At 39.1% G+C, this 20,567-nt stretch overlaps 1 protein-coding gene across 4 annotated transcripts; it reads right to left on the bottom strand.

Moving 5' to 3' along the window:
• Positions 1-3,419: 3,419 nt before the first annotated feature.
• On the bottom strand, positions 3,420-16,856 carry CCDC126 (coiled-coil domain containing 126). Of its 4 annotated transcripts, none has more exons than XM_032182237.1 (4): positions 16,820-16,856; positions 7,159-7,288; positions 5,919-6,319; positions 3,420-4,980 (listed from the first exon to the last, which is right to left on the bottom strand). In XM_032182237.1, the coding sequence occupies exons 3-4, from the start codon at positions 6,154-6,156 to the stop codon at positions 4,799-4,801; spliced, it is 420 nt and encodes a 139-aa protein (XP_032038128.1). In that variant the 5' UTR covers positions 6,157-6,319; positions 7,159-7,288; positions 16,820-16,856; the 3' UTR covers positions 3,420-4,798. The 4 variants fall into 4 exon arrangements, with proteins under 4 accessions (XP_032038128.1, XP_032038127.1, XP_032038129.1 ...); XM_032182236.1 differs by having other exon boundaries at positions 16,776-16,823; XM_032182238.1 differs by lacking the exon at positions 16,820-16,856 and adding an exon at positions 16,799-16,818.
• Positions 16,857-20,567: the final 3,711 nt, after the last annotated feature.

The raw sequence follows: 20,567 nt of genomic DNA, 5'->3' as shown, positions 1-20,567 counted from the left end.
CCTCATCCAAGCAATCTTTGTTAAAAACTGTGCTTTAAATAGTTTGGCTTTGAAGAGCAGAGCTGTGTTTCTGAGTAAAGCAGAAGGTGAGGGAAACAAATGTTCAGCTGTGTTGTATTTCAGTATCAGATTACTGTGAACAGTCAGTGTGAAGCTGTTGAGAGTAAGAAATTAATTTTTTTGTGGGTCACCTGTCCTATGAACTACCTGCCTTATACCTTAAAAAGCAAGTGTTTATCACTGGGTTTGGTCACAGCAACTGATCTCTGTTTTAAAGAGCCTCTGTTCAGCTCATTAGTAGCCCAGCATCTGCTTGGATCCGAATTTGTGCTCATAGACTTATTTGGGAACAGACATAAAAAGTAAAGGACTCCAGCAAAAAGACCCATTTCTTAATTATGACACAGGCATTTCAAGCACCTGCTGCTTCACTGTCATAGCATATCAGAATACATATTTGATTCAGAAAACCCTAGCCTGTCTCCCATCTATTCTAAGAAACTGTTGGTGGACATTTGAAATAAAGTTCATTAAAGCCTGAGTCAAACGATAATCCATGGTAAACCACCGAATAATTTTGAACAGCAGGGTGAGGGGGAAGAAGGCTTTTCGCCACTGTGGCACTCGCTGTTTACAAGGTAAGTGAACAGAACAGAAATCCAGATGGCAAGTTTTACCTCCTATGTCTGTGATGGAGCATACGGATGCTGCTGGCCCAAGATCTCTGAACATATCAAAGTGGGTTGAACATATGGACGCTCACTTACAGGACAGCTCTGTGAGACCTAAGGTGCCACCTACACATCGAAGGCAACAGCTTAATGCTGCATGGGGTGTTGACAGTCTCCCTCAACACCCTCTGTTAACAATAAAATGTGTGACCCATTAAATCTTTAAAAATTCTTACAAGTTTGACAAGTGCTTTAAAATTCAGTAGAATACCTGTGTAAATAGAAGTTAGCTGCTTTATTAATGCAAGGATAAATGAGTTAGATATAACCATTTTAATGTTTTAGGTGAGTCATCATTTTGAATTAGTACTTATTCTATTTCTATACATTTGCTCATTGACTATCACTAATTAACTATTCTGAAAATGAGTGACAGAAATAACATTCACGTTTATCAATATTCTGATATACTTAAAAACAAATGCAGGCAATATTCACTGTAAGCTTCTAACCACAACCATACAATATGCTATAATTTAAAAAAAATAATCTGTTTTATTCACCCTGCTTCACAAGCATTTAAAAATGTCAAAATTTCTCTTTGGTTTTGCTATCAGAAAAACGGAACGTGATTGGACATCTACTAAATGCCACAGGGAAAGTGCAAGCTCATCTGCAAGTCAAGGGTCAATTAATAATGATAGGTTTTTACTGGAGGTACTAAGAAACATACTTGGGAACTTGCTTGTAAATAATATCATTTACTAATTATTCTGCAGCATACGATGCCACTGGCATTTAGGTGGTGTGATTACGTATATGTATGTCATATGAAATTTTCTTTCACTTTAAGTTGGGCCACAGTTTAATAACCTTCATATTTTTAAACGGATAGAAATGCACGTGTACGTCATCCCAGACAAGCTGAGATTTAGTGAAATACCAGTTCAGTAACAGTCTGTTGTGTATGAGACACGCTACAAAAGTCTGATTCACCTTTTTAGCTGACATCAAAAGAAATCTCCCATTTCACTCCTGCCTCTTAAAAAAAAAAAAAAAAAAAAGAACAACTTATATACTATCAAATATATTAGCTAAACTCCACCAATAGTAGCCTGTGTTGTTTTATGAAGCACAGACCAATGAAAGAACACAAGTCCTGGGTAGGGTGGTCATATTTAATTGTTATAGATGTTGATTGACACTCCACATCACCTTTAGAAAGTACCACACCAATTAAGAGTGGTTTAGAAATTCAGTTTATTCCATTAATTTGAGTATTTGGAGGAAGTATTTTCTAAAGAGATTTAAGAAAACATAATAAACTGGAATGTCAAAGTTATGTAATCATTTTTCCAAATCATCTTCTTATAGAGGTTCCCAAACTTACTCTGCTTCTGCATTCCTGTGGAAAAAGACCTCAACTGTAGTGGTTACTCCCAGAATACATATCTGCACAGGAGGCACTTTAGTCACTTAGGCACCCTGCCCACAACACTAGACCGATAATGCTGTTTGGAAACCTCTGCAATAGCAAATATTTTTGAGTAGAATTTAGTTCTATCTAGCCAGACCCTTTAAATGACTGCATTAATGAAAAACAAGTGTTGAGCAGTTACTTGTAGAAACAGACAACTGTACAACGCGTTAAGCGTATTACTGGACGTCAAGGATACTGATGTTTTCACCACACTGACTAGAAGGACCTCTACATCCTTGTGCTACATTTCTGTACTTTTTCTTTGAAAATTATTTAGTTAAAAACAGATCAGCAAACCTCTGTGATCCTAACAGTGGAGGAGCAGATTGTTATGAGTGGCCTCACTGGAGTATCTATTATCTATCCATCCAACCCAACGCGTGGGACAACTCTACTGCTTTTCTTTATGCAAAATTTTAAGACAATGCTCAGACATCTTAATTACATTAATGTTAATCTACTGAGATCCAGAAATAGTTTTGTTAGACTAGGAAAGCAACAAACAGAAAAATCCTAGAAAATCAAGACAATTTAACCTGCCAGTTATTTGGCTGTGGAACTTGACTCTTGAAACTCATGGTGCTTCTAGCTGCTTAGGTAACAATCAATATAATCTTTTCTTTCAGTTTTTCTTCATTAGAACTTTGAGAAGTGGATCTTGAACACTTTTGCTGCCTATATTAAACAAACATTCAGAGTCACAGAAGTACTAACAACCACTTAGTGAAATCAGGTGGCAAACACTCACGATGCAAATTACAGATGGGGAAATTCAAGTCTCATCATATGCCAAAGGATTTAAAGAACAAAAGCAGAAAATCCAGACATTCCCCCCAATACTACCACCCAATAAGTTGTTTATAAGGAAGGGTATGGGGCCCCCTACCCTCCAAAAAAAAAAAAAAAAAAAAAAAATTCAACCTAGACCAAGAACGAACCTACCTTGAGGAGATTCCATGTTTCATAAAACTTGAAGAAAGTCGCTTTGGGAAAATTTGTGGTGTCATTCATAATGTGAAATACAGTTGCATCATAAAAAAAAAAAACACATAATGGAGAAATACTACTGAGATCTTCCTTGAAAAAAAGAAATAAAACAATGTTTGGCAACACAACCAAATGTTGTGATACTCTAATGGTTTTAAACTGAAAGAGGATACACTACTCCTAAACCTCAGAGATGTACAATTTTCCAATCCTGAAACACCTAGAGCTCATGTAGTAAGAATCACAAGATCGTTAAAAGAGAGAACTGGAGCCTTTACAAATACAATTAAAAATTTATTGTTCTCTTTCTGCAAGGAAGTACAAGTTTACGCACAGTGTGACAAGAAGAAAAAATCATCTGGATACTACTGTTCTAAGCGAATCCAGAATACCAGCAGGGAAAAAAGAAAAGAAAACCCACGTAGCTTTGGAAAAAAACAAACACACACACACATCACAGGAAAAAAATACAACGAGCACACTTTTGGCTAAAGTCCCTGAACATACCCTCCCTCCCCACAAAACATTCACTATGTTTTAAAAAACAGGCTCAGTGGCACTTTCTCTTTAATATGACTTCAGTAACATTTTGAAATGCAGTGCATCCACACTGCAATTCACTTTGCTGTAAGGCTAACTTCAACATAAGGCAAATATTACCTTAGCTCTGAAATATTCCATGATAAGACACCCTTAGTACATAGATCTCTGTTAAATGCAGAGATGCCTTGTCTCCCTTCATCACTCTCCCTCCTGCTCAAGAAAGCATTTCAGGGAGATGGTGTGCTATTCTCATCACAAACTGCAAGGTACTAAGAAGTTAAAAAGAAACAGCAGTGAATAAAAATAAACAGTATTCACATATCTCAAACTTATTTCTGTCACTTAAATAGTTTCATCTGCAGTTACAAAATACATACACTTAAATATCTTTTAAGAAATCAACATATAAGATATCTCAGATTATGCTTTGCTTTTGATAATCTAACTGCCCTAATTCCGGCATAAGGACATACCTGGACAGTGTTACTACCTAGAATGTTTTCCTATTATACTGGATTTTCTTAAATATACAGTAAATTCTCTAGCTATTCTGACTGATAGTGCAAATAAAGACATTCTTTGGGTCACAATTCTAAAACATTACCCCCCAATGCTATCCTCATTTTAATAATTTTTCAGTAAATGAGTAACAAAATACTGTAAGTATACACATTTTCTAGCATCTGTTTAACAATATGTTTTCCTCAGTTACCTCTGTTTAAAGCAGATCACAGAAATGAATAAGCTACAATGCTGCTCACCTATCCAAAAGATATGCTATATTTATACTTAAATAAATACATTTATAACCCTACCTATAAGTTCCCCATTCCTTTCCATTTATTGTTATTATCCAATGGCATACGACATCAAATCATGGTATCAAAATATTCTAAAGACAACAAAGATCACTTTAGAAGCACTGCTCAAAGGCAATGAAATAGTGCTTTGAGAACCTTATGCACATAAGTTAGGCCTACATATATCCAGCGCATTCTATAACAGAATAGTGTACGCTTCTTTTAGAGGCAGCTACTACTTTGCCCAAGCCAGAGATAAAAAGCTTGTCTTAATTATGACCTATCATAAACTTAGCAAGACAAAGTGACCCGCTTTGCTATCTAATGTTGCCTGCTGCTTTTGCACGTTTAATTGAATTTACTGGTGCTTGATTGTTAGTTCCATTAGTGGTATTTGTAGCTGAGCCATTCACAATGATGTAATCAACTTTGTTTTCCAATTTCACAAGGCGTTGCAAGATGTCATCCAGAAGAACAGCAATTGTTCTCTTAAGATCAGCTGAAGATAGTGAGAAAAAGAAAATTTTGTTCTATTATTAGCTTGTGTATGGAAAATAACTTCTATTTCAACATATTCACATCTTAAGGCCTGCCATCTTTCCTACTATTAATTCTGGGAAAGCATACAGACCAGGAGGAAAGGGAAATTAAATGACTCCTAGTTTATTTTTATTTAAATACCATTTCCTTGTTATTTTAAGAAAGAAAGATACCACCATTATAGTAAACTGTGAACCCAGCCAAGTAAACATTAGAGCATAAGAACACAACCTCTAGCTAGAGAAGTATAGTGAGTATTTCAAGGCAGTATTTCAGGTTTCATCCTGACAACACCCAGATATGACACCTTTTAGCCTTGGACAGCAATAGAATATAGATAGATACTTTCCAACATAAAAGGGTAGTTCTTAATCACTTTCCTCGAAATAACAGATCTATTCCACAGAAAAATTGTTGTGGAAAGTATCATATTACTTTCTGCACAAACTACAAAGCAGGAAAGAAAAGAGTACTTTTTTTCCTAGTTTAAAGCTTCTATATATTAAGCCTAAATTGAAAAAAACATAAGAAATGAAAATAAAAAATAACCCACATGCTTACGAACAATGACAAAAGGATCTTGAGTGTTGTAAAACTATTTTCTGGAACACAGAAAACAGTATCAGTAACAGAACTTTCTAAAAAATCTAAGTATACTGCTGTCCATGTTCACACCACTATCTTCTCTCATATTTGGAAAAAAAATAATATTTAAACTTACTGGGTGTACTGCATCTTAAATTTCAACTTTGTTTAATAAACTAAAGTCGAATCAATCAATACAGAGTAGTTGTTTTCCTCTGAAAGATTATTATATATTACTTTAAAAAGAATTAAAGTTTTACAGTTTTCACTTAAAAAAATACTAGAATAAATAGAATGTTTTTTTCCTCTTACCATATCCTGCCATAGAGGCTCCACTGCCACCGTTCATTAAATTTTTATTTTCTTCTGCCAGTGCTTTGACATATCTTTTACTTAGGTCTAATATCTGACCACGCAACTCAGCGCTACTTTGACGTCTTGGATACTGAAAAGTGTAGCGTAGCAACATTAAACCCCAAATGATTCCAAAAACCAGTAAAAACATACTCAGTTTCTGGGACATATTTTTTCTTGAAAATGATAGAAACATCTCTGATAAAGGCCACGGGTGTCTTAACTTCAAGAAAAGTAACTGAACTTGACTTAGTCAAATTGTATCACATATTAGAACAAAACCAGGATATCTACAAAGTGAAAACTCTTCTAGCCGGATCATCTTGAGCACATCTTCTCAGTTTAGTTGGTCTTGATTCCTAAAACATGTAAAATATCACTTGGTTATTGAAAGTTGTTACAGTTGTTGAGATCAAGGACAGAACTTTTTCCAAATGTAATATTATTGCATAACCTAAAGAAGAGTTGTAGATGTGTATTTGCTTAGAGGTACAGTCATCTTTCTATCTCACCTGTTGTAACAAGGTTTTTCTTTTTTTTTTTTTTTTTTTTTTTTTTAGGAAAAAAAAACCTTTTGTTCTCCAAAAATCAGAACTGTCTTCTTACAAATCATCTGAACTACCTTAAGTGTCATACTTCAAATGATTAAACCCAAAAGCAGTATCTAGAACAGACTTATAGAATCATAGAATCATAGAATCATAGAATATTCTGAGTTGGAAGGGACCCTTAAGGATCATCAAGTCCAACTCTCGACACCGCACAGGTCTACCCAAAAGTTCAGACCATGTGCCTAAGTTCACAGTCCAATCTCTTCTTAAATTCAGACAGGAAAGTCTGAATTTTATATAGGAAAGTGTTTTACAAGTATTTTCCATTTATACTCAACATCTTGATAAACAATACAGACACATCTATACCAAGAAAATAAAAATAAAAGCTTGTGAAATCATTCACTTGATTCTTGTTCTTCATGTAGAACCATTGGGCAAGTATAAACAGATAAGAGGAAAAGCAAGGTCTCTTAGCTGTTTTGTTAGTTCAAAGTTGGGTGTCATCCTCTTCTGGTTTTGTACAGTATTCATTCTTTGTCCTTTTTGGTGTCTTGACAATAAACAAAGAAATAAGACCAAAACGAAGATGCACACTGCACCCACTTCTAGCACTTTGCTACTACTATAAAAAAAAAAAGTCTTACCATAGCAGCCAATTCTGACACATGGATAGCCAAAGGCTTCGGAAGAACAAATGGTAGGAAAGCTTCAGCAGTTAAACAGTAAACGTCCAGACAGTTTGAAGCAATACAAGCCAGACATCTTCAGGGAGCTCTGTAATGGAAGACAAAATTACTCAAACAAGATGAAATGCAGGACTAAAAAAACCCTTAATTTTCACATGTACCAGCTGAAGTTGATCTCTTCAAGCCACGTGTTTTTGAAACCAAAATACATTTTTTGTTTTGAAGCAACTGTTCGGAAAAAAACACGGAATCCAGTTCCCTTTTTATTATAAATGCACATATGTAAATGCCCTAACATTCATTTTGACAACTTACTTTAGAAAAGAACAACTTAGTAAGAACCTCAGCAAAATATCTCACTATAAGACAGTGAAAACCCGATTCATCACATGCATAAACACATTTACATGTGTCCTTCGTACTCATTTTTTCCCTTCAAATGAATCTATTCTGAAACGGTCTCTTTAAATGCTCATATCTTCTATTTCTCTTTTCTCAGATACCCCTGAAAGTTCTGAGAGGAGATTTCTATTATTTCACATAGTTTGGATAAAACCACTCGTTCGACATAACAGTACTTTTTCACGCTACTCTCCATTTTCTCCCACATATAGTCTGACACAAGTAGTTTTTAGACTGCAGTTATACGTATACTAGAGTTCATGACTGGACTTTCTACACTGATACTTAGGCCTCTGTTTTTAAAATGCAGTGTTAGTTCAAAATACCAACACCATTATTTTTCGTCCTGCTAAGCACTCATCTAAACTTAATCTCCATGGTATTTTTCATCGTCTCTGCTGACCACTTCAACTGGCCTTATACGGACACACCACAGACTACTGTAAATTCTAATGTCAGCAGCAGCAGCACTCAGAGCTGTGCTTCTTGCTTCCTCTTAACCTTCATGCTTCAGATAGTCTATCAACATGCAGATCTAAATTATTCTGGAGATTCTAAACCCAAACGAGGGGCAATAGCAGAACTTGGACAACAAAGTTGCTGTAAAGTGAAAGGTGTTGTGTCTAAAACGCCGACAGGAATTGCCAGTATACAAAATCTTACTTTTAATGTAGGGTGCACTAATATAAGAGGCAAACACAAGTCAGCGAATGAGGAATAGGTTCCTTCTCCTTAACTGTAGGATATGACCGTGCACACAGGCAGATGGCCTACATGTAATAATTTGACATACCACTGTAAATTCAGTGGGATATACTTTGTTCAAAGAGCACGCTAATCACCCCCAAGTCTGCTTTTTCAGACAATTTTTTCTTAAGTATATAAAATAGAGACAACCATAAAAAAAAATTAAAATCTGTGGTATCAGCACAAGTATTTGGAATTGCATGACTACAATTTCCTGAAACAGATCTTCCCTAAACACAAACTAACCAAAATTTCCCCAGGACTTAGCCAAATCCATGGCTCTATACTCACACTTTAAAGCACCAACTGCACCTACGTCATTAGATACGTAATGGACAGTATCAAATACACATGAGGTACTGGTGTAGAGCTCTCAAAGAAAGAAGACCACAAGTTTCAACCACCCTTCCCAAAAGCCTACTCTCTCCCTCTATATACACACACACACACGCTTGTTTGAAGATAACAGACAGTTCTTGCCGAATTTAAATGAAATGCTGCTCTCCACAGAGCTCCACTCAATTCTCATCCCAAACCACTTTAGTAGACAGTATCATTGTAGAGCTCTGGAGTAGCAATAACTCTGCTATCACGCTGTAAATAAGACCACAAGCCAGGACAAGAGTTGTAGCCAAGCTGAACAGATTGAATGAACTCCCACCAAGGAACAGCAGGGACTACAGACTGGGTCACTGCCACATAAATTTGATTCACAGCGCACATGCTGACCACCGAAACTAACAGAAATCAAGGACTTCACCTGCTGGGCAAACAGCGTAACACCCGAACACTCACTCTGCTCAAAGAAATGGGGAGTAAGGTGTACCAAAATGAAGGTAACTATTTGCAGATGGCACTTTTCCTATCCTGCAAAGGCATTTTAAGGGGCCATCCCTCCTTAAATGATTGGTAGTGTAATTTCAAAGTTCTCAAGATCTGGTCTCCTCTTTCTTCCTGAAGCATGCACTTCCAGTGACTCACATCATACTCTTGTAGTGGGTTTACGTGACAAGGCTTTGGTAGCAGGGGGTCACCATACAGGTGACTTCTGTGACAAGAATCTAGAAGCTGCCCCATGTAAGATAAGGGCCCTGTTGCTGGCCAGAGCCAAGCCAGTAAGCAATGTTGTTTGTGCCTCTGAGACTGTATTTAAGAAAGGGAAAAAACAAATGCTGTTACACATCCTTTCAGGATTACACAGTGCTGAGTGGAAAAAAAAAAAAGAAATGCGAGCTTACACCCAAGTATTTTCTAGCAGGAAAAAAAGGGCAGCAGAGTAGCAGGTATACATACTAGGAGGAAAACAGCACAATAAATAAGATGGATGGACGGGAATAACCTTTTACTTCTTGTTGCCCTGAAGGGTCAGTATTTCTGTACACGAACGTTACGGTTTAAACAAAATTTGTCTTCAGAATGGCCCTTGGTTTTCAATAATGCAGACAGGCAATGCAGCATGAGATAAAAGTACACTTGTAAGAAGGAACTAACAGTTTTGTGATCTTTTCTTCCCTCCTCACCTACTACCTGCGGATCAGGGAAATAAAGAAAAAGAGAGAGAAACTTCCTTCTTCACACTGACTTAGTCCATGCGGAAATCCAGGCTTACCAATCTCCCAGCCTCAGCTGAAGTGCTTTTATGGCCAAGGAAGTAATTGCAAAGAGCAACAACAAAAAAAAGGATGCATGAGAGCTACAGATTGTTACAGTTCCTATTATCCCAAATCTAAGACAAAAGGAAAAAGACCATGAAGATAGTGGAGTACAGACAAGACAAAACCTGAAAATCTGAGGAAAAAGGACAAAACAAACAATAGGCAACTGTGCAGGCAAAATGGCAATTCCAGAATCCATGAAGAAGTGAGTATCTTTCAGATAACCCTTTAAATAAGCAGGCAAGGTGAGTGATTCAAGTGGCGATTTACCAAAGCTCTCTGAATCCAACATGCACGCCTAAATTATTCTGAAAATTATAAACCCAAGACAGGGGCAACATTAGAACTTGGAACTAAAGGCAATTTCCAGAACAGAGGATATGAGGCTAGGTTTGTCTTTCACAGACACTGAAAGAGTTTGCTTTTGTTTATTGTTGCCACTGCTTGTCGTGTAAGAAATGTATTGCCAGAGCCTGCCAATGTGGCTTTGACACTGTCCAGGGATACCACAACAAACAGTGACACATCTGGCAATGAAAGCAACAAGCGACGGAACTCAGCCTCTCCAAAATAAAATCACATCTGTCCTCTCAGCTGCCTTCCAACGCTGAAGTCATATATAAATTGCATCATAAGCATATGAAACAAAAGAAACAAGGACCAAAGAAAAAGCAACAGAAAATCCATTTCATGTTCTGTAATAAAGCAAAGTTCCAGTCTCTCTGGTGCTACTGTTAATAGCATCAGACCTAGGCTTGAATACTGACTCTACTCCATGGAAACCAAGCCATACATAAAAACACGCTAGCTGAATCGTGCTGCAAAGCTTCCCTTAGATTCAGCTTTCCTTATTCCTAGCAAAACCCAGAGATTACATTCATATACTTCACCGAAAGCGTGACAGTTTGTTAGGCAAAAGAATGCCTCGTGCATCCTCTGAAACAACATAGGGGTATCATGAAAACAAGGCATACTCAATCCTTCAAAGGTCACAGCGCACCTTAACAGCGCTGTCAGTTCTGCTAGTCAGCCAGCTAACAAAAGACGAGTACAAATTCATGATCAATTTTCTAGTCTGTCCAAGAGATTTCACCCTTCCTAAACTGCTAGAAGTAGTTCATGGCATCAGGACAGCAAATTCAAAGTTGTGCTGCAGAGGTGGTATGTACCTCCTAGCTTTGAAAAATGTACAGGACAGATAAAGATGACTATTTATAAGAGCAAAATAAAGCAGCAGGCAACCACCAGGTAGCTGTGGTAGCTATTAATAACCAACTTTAGCAAAAATGTGAACAAAGTGTCAACTACAGGGGAAAAATAGAGAAAACTGAAGTTTAAGAACCCATTCCATTCCAGGATTCAAAACAGTTTAAGGATGAAGCTAAGAAAAATAAAGTCACCTCTTGGTTACGTATTTTGGCTGATAGCATGCCAAACACTGAGGCAGCAGTTCCTCAGTGATACCATAGAGACTTATAGAGGTAGGTCTGTAACAAACTAATATATTAAGAAAGTAACCTTGGTAAATGCAAATTTTACTCCACGTATTACTTACTACCATAATACTTACCAGTTTCTCACTGCCAAATTATGACCAACACCAGGACGACTGAGTAAATTCAAAAGCAAGTCTGGCTTTGTGATTAATTATCATTCTTAACTGTATAAACACAGAGAGTGATTTACCAAGACAGAGATAAAAAAAAGAAATGCCAAATACAGCCATAGGACAGTGAATCCAGCTACAGACATACGAAGGGGGAAAAACACTGAAAAAGAACAGACAGCAGACAAAAACTAGGGCAGTACAAATAAAAGCTGTCACTAATAATTACTATAAAATAATTGTACAGGACAAAATTAGGATTTACTACAATATCAGTAAAGTGTCATAAGCTTATGAAACATAAGCGATTTTAAAATCAGCATATTAAAATCGTCTGTAGTAGACATTTCCTTAGCTCTATGGCAGCATGTTTCTCAGCTTAGTGGGGATATTATATCAACAGACAATGAGCTGTAAACAGACATGACAATAATCATGTTGCAACAGCCAACGTACCTCCCAGGAAAGCAAAATCACAGGGTATTACAGAACACCTGGAAACGTTTCCACAGCCCTATCGGCAATATATTATTTGTTTTGTTTTACACGTGTATTTGGAGTCCACCCCTTCCATTTACTTCTGTGACCTCCAAAATCTTTTGTTTGGCCAGTTTTCCAACAGAAAACTTCCAAAATCGCAGTCCCTCAACTGACAGACATCATGCTGATCTGTGCAGATAGGGACAATGAAGTAAGCATGCAGAAGGCCAGGAGCTACATGCTGAGTCTTTCCCAGAACAGGACGACCAAAAATGATGTTTGCATTCTGGTCATTTGCAGTCTTCGCTGGCTGGCTGCTTGGCAGTAGGAGAAAGATCTGCACAGAGTGCAGCTGACAAACAGGTGCCCAAAGAAATTAAGTATATTCAGTTACACAGGACCATGACTCCTGGCAAGATACAGAAGAAAAAAAAAAAGCTATTTCCCCATCTGTTATTTAATTCATGTAGTTTTCTATTATCCCATCCTACTTGAAAGGACATCTTCTAATTCCCTCCCTTTAAGAGTGCCTTCCTACACGCACCAAAAGCTCCCTTAACAAATCATCCTGCATGCACCATTCACATTTAAAGCTGGTGCCCAAGAAAAAAAAAAATCACGTTCCTCATATTTTAAAAAGAGGATATAAGCTCTTGAAAAACAGAGTAAAACCACATTCCTATACTGGACCAGTTGCACCAGTGACTTTTGCAGACCACCACTGCCCCTTGGCTCCCAGGTTCACGCCGACAGCTGCACAGCTCTATGGGAGAGCTCAATATTCTACCAAGCAGCAAACAATTAACAGCTAAGTGTGTCCCTAGACAAACAAAGCCATATTTGAGTAGTTTTTACGATTAGACCAACTCTCAGCACGTTAAGTATTCCTATTATTGGTGGTGTAAACTCTGGTCAACAGAAAAACATCACCAGTAAGGAAGGAAAAGAGACAGTCAAAAATCTCAGTCATGCTGACCCCACAGAGCCCCTCGAAATGCTATGTATGTGTGCGGCTAAGGCTTGCAGGTCTGTTTCAGACTGCATCATAGATCAGTCAATAGAAAAGAGTATTAATTCCAATGACTGCTTTTACTTTTGGTTTCTTAAAGTATCCTGGCATGCTTTCCTCCCCCCCTTCCCTCCCCCCACTTTGTTCTGCTTGCTACTGTCAGTGAATGCTTCTAAAAATCCACCAACAGAAATTCATTGTTCCTCGCCTGCAGGCAGTCAGCCAAGACTTTGAGTGGGGAAATGACTTGCCAAGTGTTGTGAAGAAAGTTAAAGCGAGTGAGTATCAATGGGAACAGTATACTATACTTGCTGATCTTCCCTTTCACCCCCCTAGGTCCATCTGGACTTTGAAACATTCCTACAACTCCGTATCTTCACATAAAAAAAAAAAAATCTCAGCTTCAATCCATCTGGGACACTTTTCCCTATCACTGATGTTTAGGCCATTCTGGTAGGAGCCCTGCTCAGTTATGGCAGGGCATGAGCTACCTCCTTAGCTTCTTATCTCCCCATAGCATTGATACAATTTTTTCATGGCAATTAACACTGGGATATGACAAATCCACATTTGCAACACTTTTTCAAAGCCTCTGGCATTCCAAAATTTCTTTCTGAAACAGTAACATTCAGCTAATTTTAGCTACTTTTACAAGAAGCCATACTTGCAAAGCCATTAGTGTAGGCTACAGAGAGGAAAGGGATTTTCACTGAACATTTTAAAAAGACCTAAAACAAGAGGGTTTGGAGAGATTAAAAACCAGCTAGCAAAGTGATTGCTGCGATGGCGGAAAGACTGCCGCTGTAGAACTGGTTATACACGCACATAGAATCCACACAAATGCTGTTCCTGTAGAAAAGCAACACAAGAGCGCTTATGCCACTGGGAAAGGGTGGAAAAATTTAACTTGCCTGGTTTTATTTCAAGAAACCTGCAGGACTCTGAGTATGGGCATGTGCAAGACTCATCCACCAAAAGCATGTTTCAGTGGCAGAGCTCCAATATAGACCGCCTCAGACTGATGCTCCCTCCAAGGAGGCTGATCCATTTGAAGACTTCAGAAAAATAAAAATGCAGGAAGTGATAAAGTTAAACAGTTTATTTCCTTCTTTTTATTATTTCTAGATTGGCCTGTCATTTTATCTTAGCATCGCTAACAGTTGTGACAGGCAGTAGATAACCACAGTACCAGAGTGGTGGGCATGGCAAAACATGTCATTGTTCAAATGAAGGAGAAGACGCCCAGAAACATTACTTGGGTATTTATATCAAGGTAGCCTCTTTTTTCTTTGTTATCACCGCATAAAAAAAATGATTTTAGTGGATTAAGTTTGAAGTCCTCGAGTCTAGTATTAGCCTAGACCCTCTTTTAAATAGAGGAACTACTCATTTAGTTCAAAAGTCATCTTGTAAACGACATAGGCAAATGGTAAAAGAAATAATTTCTGTAAATCTGACAGTCATGCAAGAAAAGTTAGGAGACTGTTAATAATGCTCAGTTGAGGAAACGCAGCCCACCTAACGGTGCAAGATTTCAGTCACAGTTGAAAGAGCTTTTCAAATAACCAATACCATGTAAAGTACGTTTTAGCAATAAACATGTACCAGGACAAAACACATTCATCTGAATGACTGAGCTCCACAGCAGATTTTTGACAGCTACTGGAAACAACTTAATGGGTATTTTTGACACTGACTAGTCTGTAGATGATGTTGTCTACACAGATGACAATTTAAGCTGACAGCATGCATTTATCCTACTCACAGTGTGGGCAAGATGCAAAAACTAGTGCCCTTAACTATTCTCAGAAAAGCGGTCATGAACTCCACAGGAAATATTTTACTTGTAGCTGTTAAGTGACATCCAATCCTCAAGCTGAACAACATGGGATTAGCAATACCAATGCCTCCTGCAAAAAGCTAAAAGCCACAAGAGGCCTCTAAAAGAAGACCAAAAGAAATCTAGAAGAAGCAGTTTTATTTTTACCTGTGAAAGCTTTAGAAACGAGACCTATTTACTAGACCAAATGTATTCCATCATAATTACTCAAACCTCTGGAGCTCTCAAGTACCTGAAATGAATTATTAAACACATATAACACACAAAATAACAAAAAGAGGCCACAATAATTTAAGCTTTATACACATGGGTATTTCCAGCCCTCAAAATGGGAACAAAGGTAGCAATAAATTTTCATGTGACCAGAAACTGCAATCTCTCCACTTGTAACACTAAAGCAATATGCTGCTTACTGCATAGTTATCTGCATTTTGTCTTTGATATTCTTGTGAAACAGCAATTCATGACACCTGCACCAAAATAACACCACATCCCAATTAGTTAGAACAAATCACACGCGTGCTCACGTTTGATGTGCCCATATCCTGAAGGCTCCATGAAAAAAATAAGTCACAACTCCTACAAAGCTCATTTTTTGAAGTGAAAAACTGCCCCCCTCTTCATAATCTATCCACGTTGGGTATCAAAACCCCAAACATTTGTTACCCTGTTCTAGACTGCACTGAAGAAACTCTGCATCACATCACAAGAAACAACAGGAATTCCTCTCTGCATTGCTTTGTGGCACACAAACCCAGAAAATACGCTGCGCTCAAGCTGTCAGTATCTTTCAGATGACAAGATACATAAAAGAGAATTTATGGGATACTAGCACGGGGGGGTAGGAAACTGAAAAGAAAGCTTATTAATAATAAATGATTAATGAGACTACAGAAGTAAGTGAGAGACATACTAATGCATTACAAATGTTTATAGAAATAAAAAACTACCATTCCTAACAAATCTGGTTTTGCTTGAATATGGATTAAGCAAGCTATTTTTCTTCCATGTTCCATCACATCATTGTAAGTACGCTTAGCCTCTTTGAAAGTTAGGTCCTTACCATACAAGAAAGACATAAATCTTGCAGCGTCACTGCAGTCACAGGTTATGACAAAAGAGCCACTGGAAAGAGGAAGGAAACCACAAAATATTTTTGGAAGTCCTGAGCGAGTTCTAGATTTGTTTAAGTTATATTAGGTCGACATGTTTCAATTCCTCCTTTGGTATTTCAAAACAGATCACTTGGAAAATAAAAAATAAGATTCAATAGACGTTGTCAGAAATTAGCATCACTAGTTACATCTACCCAAGCAACGGCAACGACACATTTCTACCTTACTGAATGTTGTATGCTGGTACATAAGAATACGTTAAAGGTTACAAACCTCTGCCGTACCACAGTCAAAACGATTAAGAGCTTAAAAATCATCTTCGTAAAACAAAGTGGTCTTTAGAGAAGAATTTAATCACGTGCGTGCATTTACCGGTGCACAACACCCGAGAAACCCCCTTTTGCTTTCGCTGCTCCTTCCCCACCCAAGGGCACCGTGCAGCGGGGCTGCCCAGCGCACGGCAGCGCTCAGCCGGCTGCCAGCAGAGCCCCCCGCACCGAGGCACCTGCACGAACCAAGAACGAAGCGAGGGGGCCGAGGCGCGGTGACAGCCGGGGCTCCGCTGCCCGCCGCAGCCCGGCTGCAGCCCCCCGGCCTCCCACCTCCCCAGAGCGAGCGGGACGAGGCCTCCCCGCGCCCCCTTCCCCGAGCACAGGGCCCCGCCGCTTCACTGTGGCGGCGACAAGCCCCCCCTCAGCCCCAACGGCCGCCCAACGGTCACCTAACGGCCGCCGCGCGCGCTACCTCCGCTCCCCCCGCGCCCACCTGACGGCTTCCGCCCGCCCAGCGACGCGTTGCGTCACGGCGCACAGCCCCGCCCCCCCTCACCCCCCCGACTGCCCCGCAGCCCCCGTCCTGCCCCGCCCCAGGGCGGCGCATGCGCAGGGAGGGGGCTGTGCCCCTGCACGCCGCCGCCATGTTGGGGCGGGGGGCTTCGTGCCAGGACCAGGGGGGTGGAGGGGGCGCTGCTGGGGCCGGGGCGCCTCTGCAGCTGGGGCTGGGACTGGATGATCTTAAGGGCCCCTTCCAGCCCAAGCCTTTCTCTGAGGTCTCGTAGTTATTCCCGAAAACATTTGTTATCAGACCCCAAATGGGAAGCCCATTGTGTATTTCAAAAACTATGTGGCTGCGACTATAAATTCCCGTTGACATCGACAAGTAAAAATTATCCCCGGAGGTTACAGAGCCTATAAAAAAAAAGGGAAAGGTGTCACTTCTGCCCTCTAATGGTGTACGTTAATGTTGTCAGTAGTCTCAAGTGAGCCTCGTCCCTCTGGTTAGATAGATGGATGGTCGGTCGGTCGTTACCTGCAGTCCAGTTCTTGTAATCAGCTGCAGGAGCTGTTGACGGCTTTGATAGTACTTAAATCTCCACCATAATATTCACATAAATCAACTGTGGGCACAGAACTGTGCTAGCGAGTTACGTTATGCTCTTCCTACAACGTGGTATGTGAGAAGTTGGTATCAATTTACCAGTGGAGGTTGGTGAAGATGCTAAACAAGCTGACATACCAGTTACTAATAAAGTGGTGCAAGTATTCGAAGGTTTTGCTTGCAACATGGTTCTGTCTGCATTAGTGCCATCACGTGTAACATATACAAGAAGTGGTGTTCTTAGTTTGCTGGTCACACTGCCGCTCCACTCCATCTCCCTATGGGTGCACATTTCTTTCTTTCTCTCCTCTCCAGTGCTTGTCAGAAGCTACCTTCCTCCTCTGTATTTTTCAACTCTTTTTTGTTTGTTTTCGGCATGGATTAGATGCAGAGAAAAAAAATGACATTTAAATCATCTCCTCCATTAGAAAAAGGGATATTAATATATCAGAGAGGTTTGTGGCCTGGACCGAAGAAAAGAGAAAAAACTGCTGGCAGGTAGTATCACAAAAGCCAGTGGATCAGGTGCATATCAAAATATTTGCTTCTGTGACTTCTAATGTTGACGAGTCTACAGTCCCTTATTTTGGAGTTTTTCAGGACATATATTGGTATGGAAATATTGGCATTCACCTGAGAGCTCATTTCAATATGAGAAAATTATGCAATTGTTGAATTGGATGGAGGCTATATTTCCACAGAGACTTAATAAGAAGCTGCATTAAAGGAATGATATATTTTTAACTATACAATCCATCCCATGGAAAGTCTTTTGCTAATATTATACAACACTGAGGGAGGAGAGGCAAAAATTAGAAATTGAAATATTTGATAAGTAAGCTTTTCAGTGAACAGATTGGCTATATATTGTGCAGCACCAATAAATGTGTTGCTAGAATTATTTCCTAAAGCCAAATCATCTCATCAGTTTCTGTATTTTCTCATTAAGATATCCTCTTCTAATATCAAGAAAAGATCAAAAACAGATGGTCTGAAATGGACCTCACATGACAAATGTACTGCAGCTATTTACTGCCATTTATTACTGCACTATTTGCTCAGTGATTAATCCTTTATTTTCACAGACATGCAGTGAACAGCTGTAATATCTTTGCAAATAAATTATATGATATTTAGAGTTTACTAGGGGGAGAAAGGGAAATCTGTCCATGGTGTAATCACAGAAAGATTTGCTGGTGGAGGTCACAGAATTGTATTAAGATATCTATCTCCATTATAAACGTATCCTCTGTTGACAGGAACCCTTGACTCTTTATAACATCCTTAATTCTTACTGCCTGAAGGCCTCATGTATTTGGTCATCTTTCATGAATGTGCATTTCACAATATACTCTTTCTCCTTATCTTTACCACCTTACAGACTGTGAAAGCTGAACCTGAAAATATATGTAACTTCATAAAATTATTGGTTTTATACTCTAGGAAACTGTGGTAAAGTTATTGTAGGGAACAATGAAGACAGAGTCGTTATGGAAAACACAGTAAAGAGCACTTGTAGTTTTCAATTTAAAATGTAAACTTGATCGGACTTTTTACAAACAGGTCTTTCTATCAGTTTCTGCCATCTTTATGTTAGGTTTAAGTGCCAGAACATTTTAGAATAATTTGCTGCTGGAACATGAATGGGTATACTAATAGTGCTTAGGAGATGCAGATACAAGGGCTAGGACTTATACATGTACGTGTTAGAAAAAGTGTCTTCCTGTCCTATGTTCTGCCCTTTCCTCCTGCTCCAGCTCATTTTTCAAGTGTGACTGTTACTTATTTTCAATAGATCCTTGGTTGCGTTTTCTTTCAGTGACCCACCTGGTGGCAGAAGACGAGTAAGCATTTTCGTGCTAGGATTTAAGTATGCGTCCTTTCCCTTTTGTTCCTGTAGTTAGGTTATAGGCAGCATCAGCTCGGATAAGCATCAGATTATGCCAGAACAGTGTGTGATCTTACAGTAGGATAAATGTTTATTAATAAGTTACACTTGAAGGGGAGATGAGAAAAGCTATCTACTGGAGCTGAATGGTGTAGAGCTGGTAAAATAAATAAATAAATAGATAGATAGATAGATAGATAGATATGGATTGAGAATGTCTTTTGGAAAGTAGGACATCAGCTGAGGCTAAAACATAGTCTAGACTTTTAGGAAGGAAAATTTAATTGCAATTAAACAAGAACTGGCTAAGGAGCTGACTAAAACTTTTGAAATAAATGACCTGAAAGAAGCTTTCAGCCAAAATGAAACATTTCACAAAACCTAGAGGAAGATCTTCCTGAAATACTGCCTTCTTATACCATTATGGCATAATTTAATTTTTAAATATTTGCTTCTGATTTACCAGGCAAGATGAGGAAGGGCTAGCACATACCGTTCCAGCCTTTCATTTACAATGGACACAAGGAATAACTAACTTCATTTATGGGTCCGTGCAAACCATTTCCATATAGACGTATATAATGTCAAGGCTTTGTTGGAACCTCTGCACTGAGCTGTGTATGGATGAGCAGCAATATTTTGGCCACTGTGAATTTGCTGGTGTGGCTGTGCTACTACAGACACCACTGGAAATCCTGTCATGGGCTGAGGAAGGAGAAGCAGGTGGAGTGGATGGCGCTCCCATTTGAAGCCCCAGGAGTGTGCTTCACACAGCAAAGGCATTTGGTTTCAAGGGAACCATCCCTTGCCTGCTGATCACCCTCTGAGCTCCCCACTCCTCTTTGGGAATACTCATTTGTATGAGCACTCAGCTAAACTGGTCAGCCTTTGGCTATGGCAATGGTGAGCTGAAGATGTTCATTGTCAGCCAACGTGGACATGACAGCACAACCACAACCAGGCAGCTCTTAGCAGAGGCAAAGCAAGCCTCACTATTTGGTCAACTTTGGCAATTTTCTCACCTAAGCAACTATTTGGCCTTGTTGCTGAGCTTCTAGTGCCTGCAAGGGGTTAGCTGCAATTGTTTGTGTGTGCTGGAGGAAGGAGGTGCCCAAACCACATGGGACAGAGAGGAACAAGGTGATGTGAAAAGAAAGGCTTTTCAGTAATGTTCTGTTTAAAAGAAAATCCTCAAGACTACTAGTTGATGTGTAGGCCTGTCTTTCCTAGAAGCACTCAAGATGGATC

This window comes from Aythya fuligula, chromosome 2 (genome assembly GCF_009819795.1).
Source record: "Aythya fuligula isolate bAytFul2 chromosome 2, bAytFul2.pri, whole genome shotgun sequence".
Classification (NCBI taxonomy): domain Eukaryota; kingdom Metazoa; phylum Chordata; class Aves; order Anseriformes; family Anatidae; genus Aythya; species Aythya fuligula.
This window is presented reverse-complemented; position numbering and strand designations above follow the sequence as displayed.